Here is a 24,630-nt window from a genome sequence, read left to right as displayed (position 1 = left end):
ATAAATGATATCATCCACAAAGAACTACAAACAGAGCCAATATAGGAAAAAAATCCACAGATACAGAAGTAACTGGATCCAACATGTACGAAGAATGGACAAGAACAAATTTCCACATCAAATTTTTAAACATAAACCAATAGGAAAAAGAAACAAATGACACCCTTTAAAAATATTAATGGATGACTGAGGCTGGAATGGGTCACAATGCCCAAAATCCTTCACAGCTAGATGATGATGATGATAAATTTAAATTACATGAAATGTATATACCAATTACAAAACATAAATTAGTGAGAAAGTATCAAGATATTTATAACAACAATTTTAAGTAAGATATTAGGAAAAATGGTCTCAATAACTACAATTTCTTATGTTAAAACTGTAAACCTTTACTAGCTTTAGCATAACTTGCTTGTAACTTGATGACAACATAATATTTGCCAAAATATGTTGCATGTTGAAATGAAATGAAATCCGTGGCATAACAGCTCCAGAGCCAAAGCCGACTAGCTTGACTGCTGGCCTCACGTTCACATGCCTAAGCAGAAGTGAACGATCATCCAACAAGATATAGGTTGACGTGTGGTCAGCACTACGAACCCCCAGCCATTGCTAGCTTTCCTGACCGGATTACGCTACCCATTGTAGCTCCCCAATTTCCTCACGATGCTGGGTTGGCACCGGTCCCATACACTGGTCGAAAGCTCATGAGAAAATTTCTTCTCCCCCGAGACTCGAACCAGCGCGCATTCCGTATCGCCGGTCCGAAGCATGATGCCTCAGACCGTGCGGCTGTGGCGCGGAACATATGTTGCATGTTAGAATAATAATATATTGAAATTAATAATAATAACAACAACAAAAATAAAAGGGCAACGGGGCTGGGGAAAGGGAGTGATCATCACCCACCCTAGGGGCATATGATGTGAATATTCAGCTTCTCTATACTCAAGACTGACAAGAGGCAGCCTTGTTGAGCATCTTGACAGAACATGGCAGGTCTAGAGGAGTATACCTTGAAAAAAAAAAGTCCTGTTTACTACCAAACTGATAGACTGCAGTCACATCTGTAGTGGAGTTACAAAATCAAAAATGGTAACTCTGAGTAGTGATCCTTGGTTTCCAGAACCCTTACTGTGGCAGGCAGGGCAATACCACATTGGACAGAACATTACCCTTGATAAAAAATGATAAACATATTGGAAGATTGAGTAGGTGGTGGCAGTGGCGTGGCTGTATATCTCAAGGTTATACTGCAAGATTAACACAACATATTTCATATAATTGTCAAAATCCCAATATTAAAAAATTATATTTTCTATATTTCTGAAGACTTATTTAGGAATTAATGTTTACCTTACAGCTCAGCCTTACTGGTCCTTTATCATATTTCTCAAAGTAAAAGAAGTTGAAATTCTCCAAAGAGTCAATTATGGCCTGCAGTTCTTGGCCTATTTTCTCCTTTTCCACCACCAACAACATGAGACTCTTAAGAACCTGACGGCAATCCTGAGAATACTCTGCTATACCTAAAGAGTTCCAACTGAAGCGGGTTAGACCTGGTTGGATGTGCATCTCCACTTCAAGAATGTGTTCCTTCAGGAAATTAAGCTGTTGGAAATGAAAGACAAACATAAGTGACAGAGTGTTAAATAATTTTAAATTATAATATTAACTATTAAAATAGTATTACCATACACATCTGGGGAGTTTATGGTCTCAGGGTATGGTGCCAAAATAGTTGAAGTCTTGCCATAAGGCTGTAAATTTTAAACTGTAGTGCCCTTCTGTAGACTGCAGGCAGAGAAAACTCTAATATCAATTACTTTAATGGTACATACAAATTTTTCACACCCAGTCCAGTGGTTAGCACAGCTGTTTTGTATCTGAGAGGCCCCGATTTAAAATACTGGTACAAAGACATAATATCCTGACTGAGGTTTCTGTGTGGGATTTCCTCAGTATCTTCAGTCAAATGCCAAAGTAACACCTTCAAATAGGCCACACTTCTTCCAAATTTATACCTACTCAAAATTTGTTGTTCCTATTCTCTAACAGTGATTTCTCAGCTCATTATGTTAGAGATTGTCAAATGGAGGATGATTATGAGTGATAAAGTTGGATGTGAAACAAAGCAGTTGTAGTCAATTTTAAAATAGACTACTGCCGGAACATTTGCATTCAGAAGTGGAGCAAAGTTAACGAAAGGATAGTGACGCCTCTCTTATCCTACTGTCATCTGCACCTGCCCGTGGTTCACCCTGCTTTTACAAACGAGGCTCTGGCAAATGATACACAACAGTATAACTGCCTCATCACATAGAGAGGAAATGCTGTACCCAAGGCCTGTCAGGTGGCAGGAAGGTGGCAGCCCCACTACTGGACTTGTCCCATAAAAGGCTGGTAACTTATCTGGGAGACATTCTCATACTCAATACATGCTCACAGGAAACAGCTGGATGGATCCCAAGGTTAACAACCAAGGAAATGATCAACCTGGTGGAAAGAGAGACTTCGGCCGACCACAGCAAAGATGGAGAGACCAAAAACACCTCCAGGAGCAAGAATGGAACAGGTTCTTGAAGACCTAAGCTGGATAAGTTTATGATTATGACGATAATTATGATGAATTGCAGCAAAATCACAAATACATCAGTGAAGATAGCTGACATCTCCAAAATATGAAGCAGAAATGATAATCACTAAATACAATGCTTAGTAGCTATGAATGAATAGGTCCTAAACAGGGATCAATGCACAACTAATCAAGAGCCTTACCTCAGCTGTAGTAAGACATTCTACTATAGCACTGTACTCCTTGATCATATTCTGGACAGATTCCAGGTGTTGATGTAAACGATCTTTCTGGACTGCAACATTGTGGATGGTTGGTTCCAGGATGAAACCCAACTGGTCCATAAGCTCAGCTTCAGCAATGATATCAAAGATGTCATCTAAAATATTTGTTTCAAAACACAGGTTTTGTTCTACAAGGACTGAGCCTTTCATTATTTCTTCCCAGACAAGGGTAGTTCCAGCTGGTACACATAAGCTCCCTGAAGATGGCCCAAAGGTGGGGGTTATCTGTGCAATTTTCATTGGAGACGTGGCCTGTCCTTTTGTCACTCTTTCCATGTCCATACCTGGAACACCAATATTCATTTCTCCTGGTTTGTTGAGGATATTAATTGTGTTATGCCTATTTCTGTTCTAAATTAACCTGAAAATTACTCAACTAAACATGAGTCAGATGTGAAAATGTTGGTATGACAATCCTCAATGTGAGTGGATTATTCTGTACTTACTGTATGAGACATACCATAATATTACAGACAGGAATAGGGCCACCTCATTGTTCTTGAATTAGTAGTGAGGTAGGCATTAATGTTTCCCATTCTATTCAAGACATGTCTTGTTGACTTCTTTGAAAATTAAAAATATCAGCAAAAGAAGCATAAACTAAATTCTCTCAATAGCTCAGGCTAATAATTATCTAACTTATCAATAATAGAAATTATTCATTATCATGGAAATACAGTAAAAATAGGTTAGTGACTACCTCACAGTGTAAGAAAAATAATTATAATTTTTAGTATAAATCAATCAGAAAACATTAACTTTTAATTGAAAATATTTCCAAGGCACTAGTACTTACCTGTCACCATTTTGTGTTTCACAACCTTCAGAATATTCTTCTTTAAAGTTGACGTTATTGTAGGGATTGACTTGTTTTGCCATTGAGAAAATAGTGTACCTTCATACATTTTCAATTGTTGAGCTAAATTAGAATATAAGTCAAATGCCTGAAATACCAAATCACAATATTATATGCAAATTTAGGTAACTTATACAATTAATTTCAGTGTCTCTACCCTGTACTCACCTCCTTCTTGAAGTCTGAGTTCTCCAGGTCTTCCACTTTTTGGAAAAACAATATTGACTTTTCAAGGCTATGAAACAGAAGTCTGGACCAGAAAATTGCCCCTGACATCGGTGGATGATTTTTCAGCAAAGGGGGCTGTTGTTTTCTTTTCTATAAACAAACACTGGAGTTGGTGCTTTTTTCTGTCTATATAAAATAATTCATAACTTTTCTAAACCTAATGTGATTAAACAACATAGGACGCAGCGAAAGCCTAAGTCTTATATTTACATTAACAGGAATTCTTCACAACATAGAGTGGTTCAAATCTTAGTTGAATTTGAATTTGATTAGGGCAGTCAAATTTATACACAGCAGAATTTTATTTTAATCTAATTTGTATAAAAATAAATCCATACAAATATACTCCTTGGTTTATCAATGTTCAGTTAAGATTTTTGGCTTTAGCATATCTGAAAATTAATGTATCTTCTCATTTTATATAGGTCTAACAAATTTTCATTACAGTGAAACACTCCAAATCATAGAATGATGTTGATTCTCAACATTTCCATTTAACTTTTTTTTAAGTTACCCAGTACTAATTTCAGATTCAAAGTTCTCCATAGCCAACAGTCAATTAATCACAAAATAAAGGAGGTAATATTAAAACCCATTTAAAATCTAATCAGTCTCTTACCAAGAGTGGTGCTTAATAGGCTATATGCAAAACTTACAATACAGTAAATACCTAACTTTAATGCTAGTATCACAACAGTCTGCTCTTATATCATCTTAGCATGAAGAAAAATCAGAAGCTTATGAAGAGGAATAAGGTTCATGATGAAATCATAGGAAGAACTAATTCTGAAAACTTATTATTTTTCAGATAAAAAATTCTCTTTGATTTCTTTAAAAATGTTACATGCCAGGATCCAACAAAACGATAAATTTTCCAGGTGTTATATAAAATATTTGAGGTTTTCATTATGGTAAAAGTGTGCATTGTAGTCTTCTGAATTATGATGATGCCATATAATCCTGTACACCAAGCATGTCAAACTGAAAGGCTAACACGGGCCAAATAAACAAGGTTTAAGTTTGTGTGGGCCGCAAAAAAAAAACTTCAATTTTCATAGAAACTTAGGTTTATTTTGAAAAGTATAGTATAAAAAAAAGAACAAGAACAACGATAAAATTAATGTTTTCTTCCTGACACTTGGCATCTCTTCTCTGCTACTATCTTTCCTACTTCGGGGGAAATCTTGTTCGCAGCGATTACTTTCAAAACTGACCCAAGGTGAATGTCAGTAATTCTAGATCTGACAGGAGACTTATTTCCTTTCACAATTGTAAATAACTGCTCACACCGATAAGTACTTCCAAACATGGAAATAATTTCATACGCGAATTTTCGAGTATTTTAAAACCTGGCAGGTAAACATTTGTAAAATCCAGGCACGCCAACTTCACTGAATTTTGCCTTCAAATCTGAATCGCACGGGATCTCAATTACCTCCATTTGAATTTGATTAGGTACTGATTCTATATTTATTGAAAAAATCGAAGAAAACAAAGAAAACTTGTCTTCCAAAAATTTAAAATCTGCAAACCTTGTTTCAAATTCAGTTCTAAGGCTTAAAATTTTTTCTGTGTATTTTTCATACGATGCAGTTTCACCTAAACTTGATTTGTTCATGTTGCATGTCGGAAAGTGCGTTAAATCTTCATTTTTCAACTGCTTTTCCCAAAGAACTAGCTTACATTTGAATGCTTTAACTTGGTCACACATGTTCGTAAGGCATATGGGAAATGGATGCAACACAATTATAGTAATCAGTCATTGGCGAACGTTGTAGTTCGTTATTAATAATTATGTATAACAGGATATTGTAAAAATTAAGTTACGAAATTTTTATTAAAACGTTTCTTACATACCGTTATATTGGCTGGGCCGCAAAAATATTCGTTGTGGTCCGCGAGTTTGACATGCTTGCTGTACACTAACATTTCAGAGGAATGTATGGTTCCATATTTTCCTTTGAAACATTGGTAACCACATACAAGATAGAATCATAATGCAAAAGAACACAGTCCATATTTCATATTGGTGTGAAATATAGTTTTTGATTATGAGGGAACAACATAAATTATAAGATAAAAATATCTGCACCTAAGAATGATAAAGCAGCCAATTTGGGATATTACACACCAAGAAACTTATGACACTTATACATATCGGCTAATATTATTAGAACATTAAAGTCTAGGAGGCTATAATCATTTGTCCATGTAGCTAGGCTAGAGAAAATACAACCAGAATGCTTCAATATAAGATTGAGTTTTACATAATTTAGGTAGAGAATCCTCCTGGGAACATCCACTCCATATACAGAGAATAAAGTTAGAGGTTAGTATTAAGATAGATCTTAGGGATTTACACTGTGTGAAAACAGTTGTAAAAAACTGTTTCAGATGGTGGACTTTTAGCACTAGCAGTGCTGAAATTTCAGTTTCAGCAAACACTGTGATAGTTGTCAGTTTAGCAATAATTTCATTTTGAAAGTGAAATACTGATCTAAGCATATTGTGACGTGTTGCTTTGAGAGCAGCATAACAATGTCAATAAACAGTTTAGTTGTCTGTTTATTGACATTGTCGCGTCTGGCATTGTTGTAACCGTTTATAGACATTGTTGTATTTGGCATTGTTGTATTTGTTTATAACCATTGTTGCGTTAGACATTATTGTGTCTGGAATTGTTGTGTCTGTTTAATGACATTGTTGTATTCATTTATAATTGTTGCGTTTACCATTGTTGCGTTTAGCATTGTTGCATAGACATTGTTGTATTTGTGTATAAAAGCCGGTTGACAATCGGCTTTGGAGAGTTGGAAAGAGAGTGTAGTAGGTGAGAGTGTGGAAGAAACACCATGAAGAGAGGTTGGAAAGAGAGAGTGTTAGAGTGAGGTTGTATTGTGAGGAGACTGTTGGAGGTTGTATTGTGGAAGGATGTAGAAGTGAGTAGCAAGCGGTATGCTGTTGCGGACATTGGTGGAGTCGAGTGAGTGGAGCCAACGAGAGGTCTGGTGCGACGCCGAGTAAGGACGGGTCGGCTACGTGAGCGAGCACCGGGTACGTGGACGGGGGCGGCTGAGGAGCCAGCGAGAGTCCAGTGGGGTGCTACGGGCCGACGACGAGTATGGACAGGTCGGCTACGTGAGCGAGCACCGGGTACGTGGACCGGGGCGGCTGAGGAGCCAGCGAGAGTCCAGTGGGGTGCTACGGGCCGACGCCGAGTAAGGACGGGTCGGCTACGTGAGCGAGCACCGGGTACGTGGACGGGGGCGGCTGAGGAGCCAGCGAGAGTCCAGTGGGGTGCTACGGGCCGACGACGAGGAAGGACGGGTTGGCTACGTGAGCGAGCACCGGGTACGTGGACCGGGGCGGCTGAGGAGCCAGCGAGAGTCCAGTGGGGTGCTACGGGCCGACGCCGAGTAAGGACGGGTCGGCTACGTGAGCGAGCACCGGGTACGTGGACGGGGGCGGCTGAGGAGCCAGCGAGAGTCCAGTGGGGTGCTACGGGCCGACGACGAGTATGGACAGGTCGGCTACGTGAGCAAGCACCGGGTACGTGGACCGGGGCGGCTGAGGAGCCAGCGTGTGTCCAGTGGGGTGCTACGGGCCGACGTGTAAGAGAAGAGTGTGAAGAGCGGAGCTCGGGGACCAGATAGACTCGATGGACAGTGCGAGAGAATGTGTGTGTTGTTGTAGAGAGAGACTCGAGTGTGTTATTGTAGAGAGATGACTGTATGTGCAGACCACTGTAAGTGATTTAATTTGACGTGAATAAATCAGGGTTGACAATCCAAGGTCGCAAACCCGACCCACGTTACAATATGTTCTCATTTAATACACTGTATCAGTGTCATAGTTTCTCAGCTTTGTATATATTTTCATGATTAATTAAATGAAACTTGAATGATTCACTATTTCTAAATCAATTCTGAACCAGAACATTTCATAGGGCCTGATACGTGAAAGCCGAAGAATTTCATAATACTGAACAGAGATTTCTTTCTCTGGAATAGCACCATATGCCATATGTGCTGCAATTTCTTGTGTAACATGATTTAACTTACTGATCAAATATGAGTACAACAGAAGCCTGCAGAATTTGGTTGTTAGTCCATGGCAAAATGGCTTAAAGAAGTACTTAAAGTAACCAGTAATACTACTAATGTCACATATGTTTCAAAAAGTGCTGTCTTCATATGCAATGATCTGGTACTGGACAGCATAATAGGTCATTTTAATACAGTCCATTCCATCGGACCACCTCTCTAAGATACATTTCTATAATTATCCCAACCAAGCCTCAGTCTCAATAGTGGCCTTTATTCTATTGTTTGAAAATCATATATCTGGCTGTGCTACATGCTACTTCCTATAAAATGGCATATCTAGTGCTTGTCTTCTGTTTAGGTTTTGAACGATGTGAATTGTGGTTTATATTAAAGAGGTTGAGAGAGTGATGGTTGAATATATGTATTTAAGGAGGGCCTATAAAAATTTAATAACTGGTAGTGGTTTCATTGGCATAACCTTCATAATTTTCTTCAAGTACTGAACGCAATTAATCTTCTCCATACTATTGATAGCATATCTCACTTAGTCCTACAACATTGATCACTATCTCCATGTAACTTCTGTCTTTAGTAATGTAAATAATATTTCCTATTACAGTCCTTTTAACAATTTAACCTCTACATTTGATTAATATCTCCACTGTAAATTGTACTCAAATCATATTCTGACAAAAGCTAAACATGAAAAGTATTAAGATTATGTAACACTAAATAATATTACTTACATTGAATTCAGTTTCAACTTTTAATATTTCCTTCATAAATTGTTGCATGACATAATCAAACTTTGACATCAATTGCTTTTTAATTGCTTCTGTGGTTTCAATGTGCTTGAACCTGAGTAGGAGTTCCATTGCATCTTCAGAAGACCTGAAACATGTATGTCACTAGCAAGAAAACAATTTTTCTACACCATTCCTTTAAAACTTTAGCGCTTATTATAGATTGCTAAGTGAAATACCCCTTACACAAGGCATTCTTGTTTTCTGTATGAGGGGAATAACATTACAAACAAGTGTCTCCAAAAGGTCTACTGGAAAGAGTAACTTCGTATGCTATATTAGAAATAATACTGGAAATATTTTATTTTAACTGTAGTCTGTTTCCAATATATGTTTTTAGAAAGCCATGTATCTCTCAGCTCCTTAATTGGCATGACAATCAAATACAACATGATCACCTTGATGTTATAAAATGCAAAACAGAAGAAGTCCTCATAATACAAACTTATATATTAATATAAATCCTTACACTTACCTTAAGAGCTTGAAACATTCATCAATTGAATATTTGGCTTCAATTTCCAACTTAGAAAAATAATCATAAAAGCCCCCTAGAACTTCTTGCCAGCTGAGTTTAAATTTCTGATCAAAGACATCAAAATCAGCTTGTGATACTGAAATTATTAATTTTTCAATTTTTTTCATAACTGCATCAATTTGAACAGGGTTATTTGTAATGGACTTCAATTCTGGACCAAAAATGTTCTCAAAATGACCCATCACCTGAAAATAAAAAATGGTGTTATGTCTACGCTCTGCTCCCTTCTCTCTTTGAAGAGAGAGAAAAAGAACCAAACAATAGTATGCAAACTTATTTTCTGCATTATAACATCGTAAAGCTTAGACTATGGTACTTTTAGTTAATATTTCGTTTGCTTCAGGATCAGACAAAGGTAAGTACTACAGAGGGTCCTGCATTAAGATGTTTTGTATGAGAATGCCACCTTCTTAACCATACAATTCTGTGCACAAGGCACCACTCATTTATGATATTTTAAATATTATATTCTTAGTAAGAATGAAGTCATTTGATGCATGAAACTAATAGACTGAAGAACTTACTGACAGACAACAAATGTTACATTCAACCACATATTCGTAAATATTTCATATTTCACTAAGCATATAAGTTATATTGAAACGAAGAAATATAATAGGTCCTCTAGCTTTGGGGTCTGGTAGGTGTAATAACAAACTCTCACTGTGAAGAAAGTAGCTTCTCAGAGTTCTTTGTATCAGGATAGTGTCCAGTGTCCAGTAATCAGAATATGTGAATATGGGCAATGAACATCTGGGTTCTATAAAATGCTACGAACTTCAACTTCTGATGGAAGACACTATATATTATATTATTATATATATTATATATATATAAATTATGTATTATAACTAATTGAAGTATATAGTTTAAAAACCACTCTTTGGAGCAAAAGGAAGGAATCTGATAAGTTCAAGGCTTTCTTAGCTACAATCGATATAAGCCTGAAGTGGCAACAGTTACCAGATTTCATTACAAAGGATATTTTTTTTGTCTGATACAAAGTACTGTGCACAAAATCAAATGTTATTTCTTCCTGGCATTATTACAAATACAAGAATGGCAAACTTCCTCTTCCTGGTTTCTAACATATATGATGCACATATCTATTCAGATTTTTAATACATCTTCTTCACCAATGCCACATTCCTCAATGTATGTTAATTAAGTAGATATCTTTCAGTTGAAAAGTAAATAATTTTCCCACATGTTTGGAAATGTTACTTTATAGTGGTCTCTAGTCTGCATAAAGAAGGAAAGGAAAATAAGATCAGTGGAGAAAAGGAAGATGTAAGCTCAAGTATCAATACTGGAAAGGGAGGTTGTGACAATGTAGTTACAGATCACCTATACTGTACTATTTGACTCTTTTACAATTTCAAGCAAAAACACTATTTTGTGCTTACAGATTTTATAGTGGAAATGCACATTTTAATATTTGGCAGTTGACTGCGTTGTCTTGTGTTATTTACTTACATAGAATATACAACACAGGACTACTAAATATCGAAGTTTTTATGCTCGTTATCATCAGCATGCTAAATTTTCCACATTCAACCTTACCTGTAAGCTACGGGCAAAGTGACATACAGAAACCCTAACAGATACACTTGTGACTGTACAATTTTATGCGCAGCCAACACTGGGTGGCCTCCAGAAAACAAAACGGTATCATACTGATGAAAGCAGAGGGTACCAAGTACTAGTTTCATATGCAGTACATTATATGTCAGTGTTAATTTAACCTCTATACCTTTGCTATATCAAACAAATCTTTGGCCACTGTAGCTATATAATCTGATTCTTTGAAGAGTTTCTTCTTGTCAAATTCCCACCGCTGTCCTTTACCAGACTGCTCTATTTTTAATCGAGTTTCATAATATGCTTCTTTCCATGTATTCAGCATCTTTATTGCATCAGTGCACAACACCTGAACTTCAGATTTTGGCTTGCTAAAGAGAAAAATACATAAATGTTCAAATTGTACATAATCTTCATAATGTTCATAAATGTTCTGACACAAACTCCAGAAAACTACAAGAATTAATTAATTAATTTAATTACAAAATTATCCTCAAGAGTTTAGGGCCTTATATGTAGGAAAATCCACTTACTTAAAGATATTTCTGATTAGAAGATGTGTTTTCGCCTGAGTACACAATGCCCATGCAATCCTTTCCATCAATGACACCATGTGCTCCTCTTTGCAGTAAAATTCAGAAAGTATCCAAAGCATGTGCAGCCCTTCCATTAGAGGATACAATGACATTGTAATTGGGGGAACTGTATTGGAGAGTGTAATTGTCTGAAAATATAAAAATATATTCAGATTTACATCATACAAAAATTGCTAAATAATTTATCCTATTGCAGGACAGACTGAATGACTTACTAATTCCATTAGGTAGAATTTGTAATACAATCTGCATTGTTGGGTATTTGGACTTCGTCCATTGTCTGATGTCAATGATGACTGAGATTAGCTGATTCTAATGGATCCCACACAGCAGGTGTCCTCTCCTGCACTGTACCTGAAGATAAGGACAGATCTAGTCCTCAAAATGTTATTTTATAACATCAGACAATGGACAAGGTTCAAAAACCCATCACTCGACAATGACAGTCGTTGAACTGATCAAGATTCCCCTATCCTGATTCAGCCAACTTTAACATTTATATTGGGGGTGGTAGAAGAAGCATATGGACACAGAGATACACACAAGGGCATGAAGAAACCAAAAACCCAGTTTCATTGTGAATTAAGATATTTAAGTTTTGTTAGACTCATGTTTTCCTTTCTAAATTCACATGAAACTGTTACAAGAAAAAATTCTAAATAAACAACTTGCCAATATCTAATAGACTATTATAAAACCCATAATTACCTTAAAATGCCATGATATGGTAGATAAAAATTTTGTATTATTTTGGGCCAGCACACAGTACTTCAAGAGATTGTCTTGACAGAGTGTGAATCCTTCTCCAATCTGTGATCCTCCTGCATGGAGAATTTCAAAAATATGTTCCACATTTGGTGATTTCAGTTGTTTCAGAAGAATGCCCAAGCCAGTCTGTCTCTCCTGCCAGTATTCATACTCTGGAAGCGGACCCTGCCCTATAGGTTTCTAAAAACACACCAGCAAGCATTTCTGAAAGACTTCTTCACCACTTTCTATATGCATCTTTAGAATAACTTTATATGATGAATAAGTGATGTGCATTCATAAATTTTACAAGGCATATCTCAAAGTGATTTATTAAATTTTCAACATAAATAATACTTTAATAATAATCTCACCAAACTTCAGTCAAGATAGTCTCAGGGACAAGACTAATACTCTGACCCTTCTAAATGTTAAACTGAAGAGCCAGCAGCTACACCATGATGTTTGGTAGTTAGGACAAGATCTTATATCGCGTTACCCAGAATTAAATCATAGAACACTGACAATGAGTGTACTGATTCTTATGTTTTTAATGTCATTAAACTACACACGCGACTGAATGAGAAGGGGAAAATCAATGAAGAGTTGGTAGATAAGGATCCAGAAGAATGATGAGCATGGTCCATTTGATGATAATATCATGACATTAGCATGGAAATGGACATAGACCTACATTAAGCATATTAGCCATAATTATTAATCATGTTAAAAAAAATTTCATGTAAGTTACACTCTAACCCAGAAGTCTTGTAGAAATGTATAGAACTTAAGATGTTCCTAAATATTTAAATAATTATACCTTTTCTAGGTAGCTATCAATAATTTTTTTGATGAGTCCCTCCCAGGACTTTACAACTTCCTCCAAATTTTCTATGACATGTGAGTTCTTTGCCAGAGCCTGGATGCTTTTGTCCTCTTGATGCAGCTCTGCAATGTGAGGGATGGGCAACATGACACCTCCCTCCACATGGCTGATATTACTGTAAAAGATAAAGGCAAAACTTGTGCATATCTTTAAAATATAGTGACTATCAGGGCTGTATTGTATTACATGTATTGTTTATGAACTGCATTTGTTTCATTTTTATGTTAAATTCAACAGATTCTCCCTCATGTATTGTAATTACCAGTCAACATCATCAATGAATCGATTAGCCCCATCTAACAGCGACTCTTTGGTTGGATGTTGAACAGAACTGTCTGTAAGTTGTGTGTCATGCTTCTTTAATAGCTGTATTCCAGACTGCTTGCCAAAGTTCTTCCTGTACATTATGAGGTGGAGATGAAAATCTGAAGGTCGTTTGAATAATAAGCTGGAACTAGAGGATTTAATCCCACTTCCAAATGCCACAGTCTCCTGCTCCTTGTGACTTAGTAACACTGGCTCTGAAAATGGGCAGTCAATCTGTGGAATGCATGTCTGAAATCACATGCATAAGGATGTTGGTTTAATCAACAATTTTATGATTCATTCAACCAACAACATAAACAGAGGCCTAAATTAATTTCTATAGTAGACACACAAACTTAATATGGTATACAAATCAAGGAGGATGGTATGAGTGGAACATATAATAAGCATATGGGAGATGACAAATGCTACAAAATTTTGTTTGGAAAGCCTGAAGGAAATAGACTACTCACAAGACATGGATCTTAAAGAAATAAGGTGGCATGGCATAGATTGAATTCATGTGGTATGATTTTAAAACAGGTGGAAACCTCTTTTGAACATGGTAATAGACGTTCAATTCCATGCAAAGAGGAATTTCTTGCTTAACTGAGCAACTATCAGCTTCTCAAGAACGACTTTGCTTCTTTGAAATAGTGAAAAGGACAAACAATGACAGCATACTATGACTTATTTTGAGAAACATTTGGAAGAGACACCTTTCCTCACCCCTTGGCCTTCTACAAACATTTTATCTCATTCATAACATTTCAGAAATGAACAGTAAAACCACAGCTTAACACTTCCAATAAGCTGCCAGATTTGTAATTTGTTCTTTAGAACAGTACCAGGGACATTAAACTAGTTTTGGGAGTCTGGTGTCTGGGTGAAAACATCAACATGAAGGACTTGCCCCCACATGCTTGTGGGGCTGCTTCAGGATTCTCCTTATCAGGAAAGAGTTCATAACCATAGTGACCAAGGTAACCAGGGTAGCCTGCAGAATCCACAACCGAACATATGTGCAATGAACATGTGTAAGGTCTTTATGTGTCCATTATTCTTGTTCACTTTCAATAAAAACTAAAAAATGTTAACAGAATTCTCAAGTATCAAGTTTCATGAAAAGCCAGTCAGCAGTTCTTGAGTTGTTACTGCAGACACGGATGAAACGACATGTAGACAAAGACAAATATGGTAAGACTATGTCTCTGTGGAACTAAGCCACCTATAGGCCTATTGTCCATTTCCCAGAAAATACACGAGTGACAATGGAAAATCAAAAGACTGAGAAAGAAATATGTCCCAGCACCACTTTGTTCACAAGTTTCACATGGATTTACCTGAGCATGAACCTGGGTCTCTGTGGTGATTGTCACTTAGTTACATATGTAAGTATTCTGTTTCAGAAACAATCTCTCTTACTACTTAAATAATATATAGGTACAAATAATTCTTGTCATTAAATGAGTCATTTATAATCTGAAAATGTGTACAACTGACCTGTCTAATGATATGCTGAATGTGGTGCTGAAAGTGACCAGTACATGAACCTACAAGGAAGTTGGGAGGCATCTTGGTTCTTGCATCCTCTATGGATTCCATAGGGGGGATCCCTTCTTGACAGGTTCGCAGGAAGTAAATGTAATGCTTCTTCTTAACAATTTCATCAGGAGGAAAATATCCAAACTGAACATGGTACTTTGGTGCCCACACCACCTTCTCCACAATCCGCTGCACAAAATAATGTTATCTTACATTTGCAATGATAACCTATAACATGTATGTGGGCACTGTCAACTCATCCTGAATTGAACTAAAAACAAATACCCAGTTGTCAATATGCATTACAGACTTTCACTACAATGAAAATACACCAAGCCTGGCATGCATGACAAAATCTACCCACAGTCCTTCCCTTCCCTCAGACAATCTGTGATGTACTACTATGCTGTGCATCATTTCTTTGTGACTTTCTTCTAACACTAGCAGAATTCCTGCAATGTTACTATGGGGAAATTCAACAAATGACCATTTGTTATCAATCGTCCTTGCTTGAAACCTTACCACAGGTCTGATAACTCAATACATACCATTCCATATCACGGTAATAAAATTATTTTCCCTAAACCAAATACTTCTTTGTACAGTATAATCTACAGTAATGACTTTCAAAGATATTCATCAGATTTTACCCATTTCTTGCATATGAATATCAAAAGCATATGGGTTGAAGATTTCTGTCTTCTGGGTTGTTGCGCTGTGTAGTCTGGTCGATGTTGACCAACGTTTCAGAGGTCTTACTGCCTCCATCATCAGGGCAACAACCCAGAAGACAGAAATCTTCATACCCACCGCTGTGAAAACCTCAAATCTTGCATATAGGTCCATTCTACCTCCTCAGTTTAGTTGCAGCAGAAATATTATGCTAAATAAGAACCTGTATTTATAATCTTCAGTGATGATGCTTAACATAAAAATTATTAACATTAATTATTATTGAGAATGCAGTTGTAATATCTCTTCCCTGTCTCCTAGGCAGAGTCTTGTCACATTTTATGATACAAATTTAACACAGAACTTCTTTATAATCAACACAATGTATTTCCTGTGGGTGTCAACAAGTCTTTTGCATAAACAACTTTTAAGTATGCCACATAAACTGTTCATGTGAAAAGCATTCCTCTCTTAAATCAGTGCCCAATTCTCATGTTTTGTGCTTTATTAATTATCATGGTGAAATACAATTTAACAAAAAACTGCAAATTTTTAAACTCAGATGGGTAGTCAGATGGTATCAGTAGTAATCTGAAATTAATGTTTGTCTGTTATGGCTTTTATTACATTCTTCCTTTCTAAACAATGAAGTCTTACCCCATTATATGATTGTGGGAGGTAACCTCTTCCCTGAAAAGAACAATATTGGTATCAGAACTATTACTTCATTATCTTAAGTTAATTTGTCTTTGTTCACCTACTACAATTAGTTTTTAATATACAGAAAAAACATTTTCACCAAAAACTGAAATCAACACACTTTTTCCTGAGTTGTGGCTTTTGTTCCTGTACTCATTGCCAAATCATGCTGTACTATCATTAGTTTTCAAGGTATAGAAACCATCTTCGACAAGACTCAAACCCTAGAGAGTTTTTTCTCTTCTGTAATATACCCATTTATATACACAATTTTGGTCTTGCTGCCATTCTTTCATCATGTTTAGTTTCTAAACTACAGAAAATATTTTCCCCAGAACTCAAACCCCGTACAGATTTTTGGGGTTATGTCTTTTGTTCCTTTACTCTCCAAGTAAAGGTAAACAACTCTGGCCTTGGTGCCATTCTTCTATCCTGCTTAAGCACAAGAATGCCAAGTTTGGAGCAATTGGTAGACACTTTCTCAAGCTATTATCGAACATACATTGACACACCCACCCAAAATTCCAGTTTTTATATAAGGTAAATTCACTTCCATGTGCTCATTGGCATCACAACAATAAATAGGTTCATAGACTATAAGTGTGCTACATATTTACCTACCTTAAACAATGTATCAGGACCCGTAAGTTCAAAACCATGGCGGTGAATAGTGTTGTGTAGTCTCACAGACATTTACCAATGTTTCAGAGGTCCTTACTTCCATCATCAGGGGATGGTGGAGACAGTAAGGACCTCTTACATGTTTTTTACATAGATTACATGGCACTATAACCCAAAATACAGCCATCTTCCTGTAATTTCCATTTTTCTCTGAACTAAATAAGTCTGTAAACATATGTTCACTTACTGAGACCAACAGCAGGTAGTACAAGTAGTTACCATTGTGCCACTGAAAAACTGTTACCTTAATGAACTTCACTTCAGATTTGGGTTCTCTCTTTTCCTCCAGCTCAGGGATAAGTTCGACCACTGCAATAAAATCAGCATGTATGTATTATGAAACGAAGTGCAACCAATGACAAATCTGAATGCAACTCTCACTTCCTGGCTCCTGGCAGGAACTGCATGACTCACCACCAAGCTCTAATAGTAATTCATGCTAAAATTATTCACAAAATAGTGCAACTAATAGCATGTAAAGAACTGGTAGATTTGGTTCAATATACTCTTGAATTGCATATTTTTCTCCATGAGCCACATGTGAAATGTGGTTCTGGTAGAAAGTGTCAGAAAAAATGTCATGAATTTGCTGGGATCACTGTTCCAAGCACAACAGGACTGAAGTTCTGTTAATCCACATTTAATCCATGAAGTTTGTCTTCATGATGTAGAAGTTGATGTTTGGTATGAAATGGATTCTGAACGAATTACTGGATGCACATTATATGTGGAAAAAATTTGTTTTGATAGGTATGTGAGACTAGCATTGATAGAATTCTTTATGCAGCTCACAGAAGAGAAACAATATATGCATAGTTTCATTAGGATTTAGCAACTGCCCACACTTCAGACTACTCTCTGATACCACTGGAAGTGGTATCAGAGAGTAGTAATTCATGGTGAATTTAAACTTAATTAAATGGTATAGACAGTGTGTGCATATATAGAGACAGAATTTTCAGTCTTTTATAATACATGCAAGTAGTTGTTATTGTTTTATTCTGTGACACTTGATCAGGAAAATCTTCTAGTGCTTGACTGTGAGTCATGCAGTTCCTGCCAGCAGCCTTGAAATAACAGGTGTGTGTAACTTTATCAGTGGATGAACTGTAGCTTATAACTTTTATATGCTACCTTGAATCTGTTTATTTTGTACCTTCACCTACATTAAATTTAAACTAAAATCCTATACCATGATGTTAATGGAACCATAAATATAATCTTATACTGAATAATAACATCCAATTGCATGTCTGTAAAGCTGTTTTAGCATAAATGTACATTAAACATGATGAAGCTAGTAGGTGTATTTTTGCAACTTTTGTTTCAAGCACACCAAAAAGACCAGGTACTCACACGTTGTAGGACTTTTTCGGCCTACTTTTCTTGCTTTTCCATTTCCTTTCCTCATGTCTTTTCCTGTAGCACCGTCCTTCTTCTTCCCATTACTCTTTTCTGTCATTTCATTTCCAGTTACTTCAGTTCTCCATTTGTCTCCCACTTCACCTCTCCTTTCTCCTTCCTCACCTTCAGTAACATTTTTTATTTCTCCATCTTTATTTTTTTCTTCATTCTTATCTTTTCCTTCAATTTCCAGTTTTGTCACCACTACATGATTGTCCTCCTCTGCTACAGTTTCTCCTTCTGTAGAAGCTTTCTCTTCCGTCTCCGACACTTCTCCAGCAGTATCTTCCCCCTCCTCCTCCATCAGACCTATACTTTCCTCTGTATTTTCCTCATCTGCTGCATCTTTCTCGACTCCCTTTTTTAACTTTCCACTATCTGTCCTTTCTTTATCACTTTTTCTGCTAATTTCCTTGGCTCCACCTTTCTTTCTCTTCTGTTTCTTCATCACCCCTCGAGTTCGATGTAATGACTTTTTTGTCTCTTCTCCCATTTCCGTTAGAGGTGGTGTTGATCTACTTACTATAAAATACAGATAATATAATTATAACACAATCTAACTGAAGTCCCAGCTTCAAATTTAAATGTAAGATTACATTAGTTTCATGCATTCAATGAAGTGACAGCCCAACTGCAGTGTTTCTTCAAAATTAATTTCAGGAAATAGGAAAAATTCTTTAAATAAATAACAGACTAGCCTTAAAAGTCAGAATTAGTTACCACAAACTTAACACAGATACACACACATATTTATATATCATTATTCCATTAACAGGGTGAAGTTTTGAACATTTTTTAATGAAATTTCCCTCAAGTAAATGAAGCTCTTCAGTTTTCTCAATAAAGTTAATTTCATGTAGCTAAAGACTGATTCAAAATTTAAGTTAAGATTACATGACCAACAAGCCATTTACTTGCTACGCCTTCCTTGATCTCATCACCCTAGTAAAATACGATAAATTGTACAAATTTTGAAGCTCCTCATTATGTAAAGTTTTTGAGCCTCCCATCACTTTCTACCTTTAGGTGTATTAAGCACTCCAATTTCTAAAAAGATCTTGAATCACCTGTATGGTTTTGTCCAATGAATTAACATTTTAAGGTCAGTATGGATCACAGTGTAATGTGTCCAGTCAAATTCCAGTACCACCTGATATTCTTAGCCCAGGACATATTCTATAGCAAAATGTGTTCCATATAAGAATCAAGTTTATAATCATTCACACTTCCTCTATCTTACCCATTTCAGGCACCAGAACTTCTTCCTGCACAATCTTCTCATAGTATGTCTTGTAGAGAAAGAAGAGTCGTGTTGTGACATCATGCGGTCCTGATGTTCTATCATCCAAGAAGGATATCATCTGATCCCAAAGATGACCACTATCTTCAGCAAGTGCATCATCAAACAATTTTCCATTGGTTTCATCCATAAATGTTAGGGATTTTTCCTTTAGCCACTCCACTCTGACATCCCCCATTTTATGCCAAGTAAACTAAAACAATAAATTGTGTTCAAGTAATGTGGTCACTTTGTGACAAAAGTCAGATTGAACATACACAACATAAACAATTACTTTTCAAAATGAAATCTCAGGTTATCACAGCAATGATAATGGCACAGCAGTAATGGTCTTCTGACTCAAGACAGTTCATTCCTAAAGGTAGAGACAGAGCACTGGTGTCTACCTACAAGTCCACATACCATAACAATCCAGAAAACCATCACTGACATTTTCTAAAACAAATCTCTGAAGGTTTGTGACAATGGTGATTCATTATAAGCCTACCATAGTATTACGTTCAACATTAGGCCTATCCATTGTATTTAATGTTAGGGTGACTCTTGATACACAGCCTGCCTGGTCGGCACACGTCAGCCAGGTAGGAAAAAAACCGCCCAAGTCTGGGCAAGTTTAGCCGCCTCCTTAATAGGATAAGTGGCCTCTCCACCAGAAACGATATGCTGCTTTAGAACAACATCTGCCCTAAGATAAATTAAGCAGGCCTGATCTGGAGGTCCGCTGTTCACAGTCATGTCCAGAAGTTGCATGATTTGAAAGCCAAGCACCTTGGTAAGTTGGTAACAGAAACATTCACAAGGAATTGGGGTTCCATTTTTAGCCAATCACATCAGAGCACAAACTGAGACTTTGTACTCAAAGTTAGTTATGGGGAATCCCAGTTCAGCAACTAATAATACACTTGTCCTGACCAAAGGCTGACTCAAGTCATTAATGGGTAACCGAGGATTAACACTCTGCAGGATAGTCTAGGCTATCTCTAAAATGGTAGCAACATCAGAGCAAAGAGTTGTGTCTAATAATTCAGCTAGATTGACTTTTCCTCAATCGCATGGCACAGTCCACCTACTCCAATATTAAAGGCCACCTGCCAAAATGATTCCCCAAGTTGCAGAAGCCATCAGCCAAAATGATCCCGAGTCTTCCGAATTCAACTCCCAGACATCCACCCAACCCACATTCTTTCCGTGAAGGGCAAGTTGCCTAATAGAACCATCCTCTCACCAGTACAATAGTCCCTAGTATGAACATGTCAAGGCCATCCTCCACGACCACAATCCCGTTAGCTAAAGCATACCCCCAGTTACAGCAAAAAGCATACGTTTTTATTTCAAACTGTGAGTCTCGTGCGCAGGAATGGTCTACCCAGGCATGGGACGATGTCTTGCGCTTGCACAAAATATCATCCCCAGCTTTTTGGTTAAGTTAGGTTAGGTTAGGTTGCAACAGAACAGTTGATTGTCCATTGGTAGTAACGATCATACACTATGAAGAGATATGCATGCGTGCGCCAACTGAACGACAGGAGTGAGCGGTAATGGTTATCAGCGCCAGGAAACCGGAAGAACAGTATTACGACGTAGAAGATTTTTTTTCTATTCGAATAATCAGGCATTGATTTCTGAAGTCATAGACATTAATTCAGGAGATAATTAAAACAGAACGAAATAAATCCATCTTGTGTTTTAACAAAACAAACTTCTGCCACACTACACGGCACAACCACCCACAAGACATCCATTTTCAAAAACAAATAAAAAAAACAGTGTAATCACAGATTACGTTACAATATATAGCACAGAATACAAATTAGGAAGCCCCTCATTATGGAGACTATTGTTCTCAATTTAATTGATACGTCCTCTCCTAGATGTGAATATTATAATTAGCGATGTGTAAGTTTAGTGGGAGTAAACGAGGTCAGATGGAGCACGGGTGGCACTGTACTGGCAGGAGATATTACATTTTTCTATGGAAAGGGGAACGAGAATCATGAACTGGAGACAGGATTTTTTGTACACATGTCAGCAGTTAAGAGCGTAGAGTTTGTCAGTGACGGGATGTCGTAAGAGATCGTTGGTGTAGTATTACTGTTCTGAATGTGCATGTTCCAAAGAAGAATAAAACTTCTGTTAACAAAGGAAATGACTATGAGGAACTAGAGCATGTATTCGATAAAATCTCAAAATACCACAAAAAACTTTTGCCAGATCCTGGTGATGTAGGCAGCAAGGACCTCTGAAACGTCTGAAAACTTCTACCAAACTACACGGTGCAACAACCCAAAAGATAGCCATCTTCAGATTCACTGCTGTGAAAACCTCAAACCTTACTTACTAGATATTTCGGGGGGAAAAAGAAGGACTATGTGAGAGACAAAATTAATGAACTTGCAACACATAGTAAGAACAAGAACATTAGAGACTTGTACAGACGCATAAATGAATTTAAGAAGGGTTACCAATCTAGAAGTAAATTGATAAAGGACGAGAATGGTGGCCTGCTTGTAGAGTCCCACAACATTTTGAATAGGAGGAAGAATTACTTCTCTCAGCTATTGGATGTTCATAGGGTTAGTGATGTTTGGCAGACGGAAATGCATACAGCTGAGCCATTGTACCAATTTACAAGAAGGGCGATATAAACTGACTGTAGTAATTATCAAGGTATATCACTGTTATCAGCTTCATATAAAATTTTATCCATCATCCTTCTCTCAAGGTTTAGTCCAAATTATTGGGGACCATCAGTGAGTGTTTCGTCGTAATAGGTAAAGTACTGATCACAATGAGACAGTACATAAGCTATACAAAGACTTCAAGGAAGCGTATGATTCAGCTAGAAGGGAAGTATTGTACAATGTTCTCATTGAGTTTGGTATACCCATGAAACTAGTTAGACTTGTTAAAATGTTTTTAAACGATGCCTATAGTATAGTCCGCATAGGTAAACATTAGTCTGGCACGTTTCCTATTCAGAATTGTCTAAAACATGGAGATGCTTTATCACCATTGCTTTAGAATATGCGGTTGAGAAGGCCCAGGAAAACCAGGTAGGACTGAAATTGAATGGGACACATCAGCTTCTGGTCTATGCTCATGATGTAAATCTATTGTGGGATAACTTAAACACCATAAAAAAAACACAGAAGCTCTGATTGATGATAGTAAGGAGGCTGGTCTAGAAGTAAACGCAGAGAAAAAATATATATTGATATCTCGTCACCAGAATGCAGGTCAAAATCGTAAAATAAAGATGGCTAATGGATCCTTTGAAAATGTGACAAAGTTCAGATATTTGGGAGCGACAGTAACAAATCAAAATTGTATTCACGTGTACATTAAGTACAGATTAAATTTTGTAATGCTTGGTACCATTCAGCGCAGAACCTTTTGTCTTTTCGTCGATTACGTAAAAAAGTATAATTTTGAATGGGTGTGAAGCTTCGTCTCCGACGCTAAAGGAGGAACGTGGACTGAGGGTGCTTTGAGAACAGGGTGCTGAGGAGAATATTTGGACTAAAGGGGGATGAATTGTTAGGAGGCTGGAGAAAGTTGAATAATGAGGATCTTCGTAAGTTGTACTCCTCGCCAAATATAATTAGACTGATCAAGTCAAGGACGATGAGGTGGACAGGGCATGTAACCCCAAATTGCAGAAAAGAGGAATGCATACAGGTTTCTGGTGGGCAAACCAGAATGAAAGAGACCACTGGGAAGACCTAGACGTGGGTGGGAGGATAATATGAAAATGGATCTTAGAAATAGAATGGAGTGGAATGGACTGGATTTATTTGGCTCAGGATAGGGACTAGTGGCGGGCTCTTATGAACACGGTAACGAACCTTCGGGTTCCATAAAATGTTGGGAATTTCTTGAGTGGTTGAACGACTGTTGGCTTCACGGGAAGGACTCGGCTCTATGGAGTAAGTAAAAACTGAGAGACAAACTATCACAGCCAAACAAAGGCGAGTAAAATGGGGGTTATAAGTATATTTGTAAATATTTATAAATACATAGCATGTTAACAAGGATCAATACGGCACAGAATTTTTTTTCTTGGGTCTCAAGGAGGGTGTAGAAATAGTGAACTTCGTGTTGCTAAATGTACGCCTGCAGTGTCGCCTCGATTTTCTGGCTTCCGGTACATACATGCTTGTAATTATAAGTAAAATAACAGTGCAAAAATGTTCTCCAGGGAGGGGCTGTTTTGCCGTTTTCCGTAACTCCCTGGCTTTGACGTAATGCACATTCTGATTTTGAGTTAAATAGTCGCACAAACAAGAAAACACAAAGTGGTCACAGGAAATTGATGACATAACATGGCATGTTTTATTCAAATTTTGGGAGGTAACAGAAACGGGTCCCAAATATTTATATGCTAGTTAATTCGTTCCTACATTTGTATACAAAGTTAATTCGGAAATGTGTAACTCGATGGAAGAAGATTATTTTTGAAAAACTAACAGTCGCTCGATCAGTCAAGATATACCCTCGACTTGAATGGGGCTGGAGATCCATTATCTTGTTCTCATGACACCATCATTGGTTCCTATTCTGAGTCAGATTAACCCAATCCACATCACCACACCCTGCTTTCCTAATGTCCATTTTAATATTTCGTGATAAAGAACCAACATATGCGCAACACAACAGATACAAGAAAACGGTAAAATAGAACTTACCTTAGAGAATCCTTTATAATTATCGCACGAGTTTAATTTCTTAAGATACAGCGTAATTTACCAATTGACTTCTTAAATATTTTTCGTTTCTTTGAAAAATACAAGCTGCCGGTTGCTAAGGTAAATAATGTATCAGCGTCGGTTACTATGGGATATCTTAGAGCGTTCGCTCCAAACTATTATCGACCGTAGTAA

At 37.1% G+C, this 24,630-nt stretch overlaps 1 protein-coding gene across 1 annotated transcript in view; it reads right to left on the bottom strand.

Moving 5' to 3' along the window:
• Dhc98D (Dynein heavy chain at 89D) overlaps positions 1–24,630 on the bottom strand; it is a 286,807-nt gene that overhangs the window by 84,000 nt on the left and 178,177 nt on the right. The window contains exons 5-19 of the mRNA XM_087343616.1: positions 19,691–19,943; positions 18,403–18,972; positions 17,291–17,355; positions 14,953–15,183; positions 13,406–13,698; positions 13,078–13,258; positions 12,219–12,458; positions 11,448–11,638; positions 11,087–11,285; positions 9,271–9,518; positions 8,739–8,883; positions 3,887–4,036; positions 3,659–3,806; positions 2,782–3,146; positions 1,360–1,614 (exon numbers count right to left, since the gene is read on the bottom strand). Coding sequence (XP_087199742.1) covers positions 1,360–1,614; positions 2,782–3,146; positions 3,659–3,806; positions 3,887–4,036; positions 8,739–8,883; positions 9,271–9,518; positions 11,087–11,285; positions 11,448–11,638; positions 12,219–12,458; positions 13,078–13,258; positions 13,406–13,698; positions 14,953–15,183; positions 17,291–17,355; positions 18,403–18,972; positions 19,691–19,943 — 3,534 coding nt within the window. The remainder of the gene's footprint in view (positions 1–1,359; positions 1,615–2,781; positions 3,147–3,658; positions 3,807–3,886; positions 4,037–8,738; positions 8,884–9,270; positions 9,519–11,086; positions 11,286–11,447; positions 11,639–12,218; positions 12,459–13,077; positions 13,259–13,405; positions 13,699–14,952; positions 15,184–17,290; positions 17,356–18,402; positions 18,973–19,690; positions 19,944–24,630) is intronic.

This window comes from Zootermopsis nevadensis, unplaced genomic scaffold, assembly GCF_977971745.1.
Source record: "Zootermopsis nevadensis isolate Lab colony 2312 unplaced genomic scaffold, Znev_1.0 Znev_ptg000006l, whole genome shotgun sequence".
In the NCBI taxonomy this organism is placed as follows: Eukaryota; Metazoa; Arthropoda; class Insecta; order Blattodea; family Termopsidae; genus Zootermopsis; species Zootermopsis nevadensis.
Note: the sequence above shows the minus strand (reverse complement) of the source record. Positions and strands in the feature narration are given on the sequence as shown.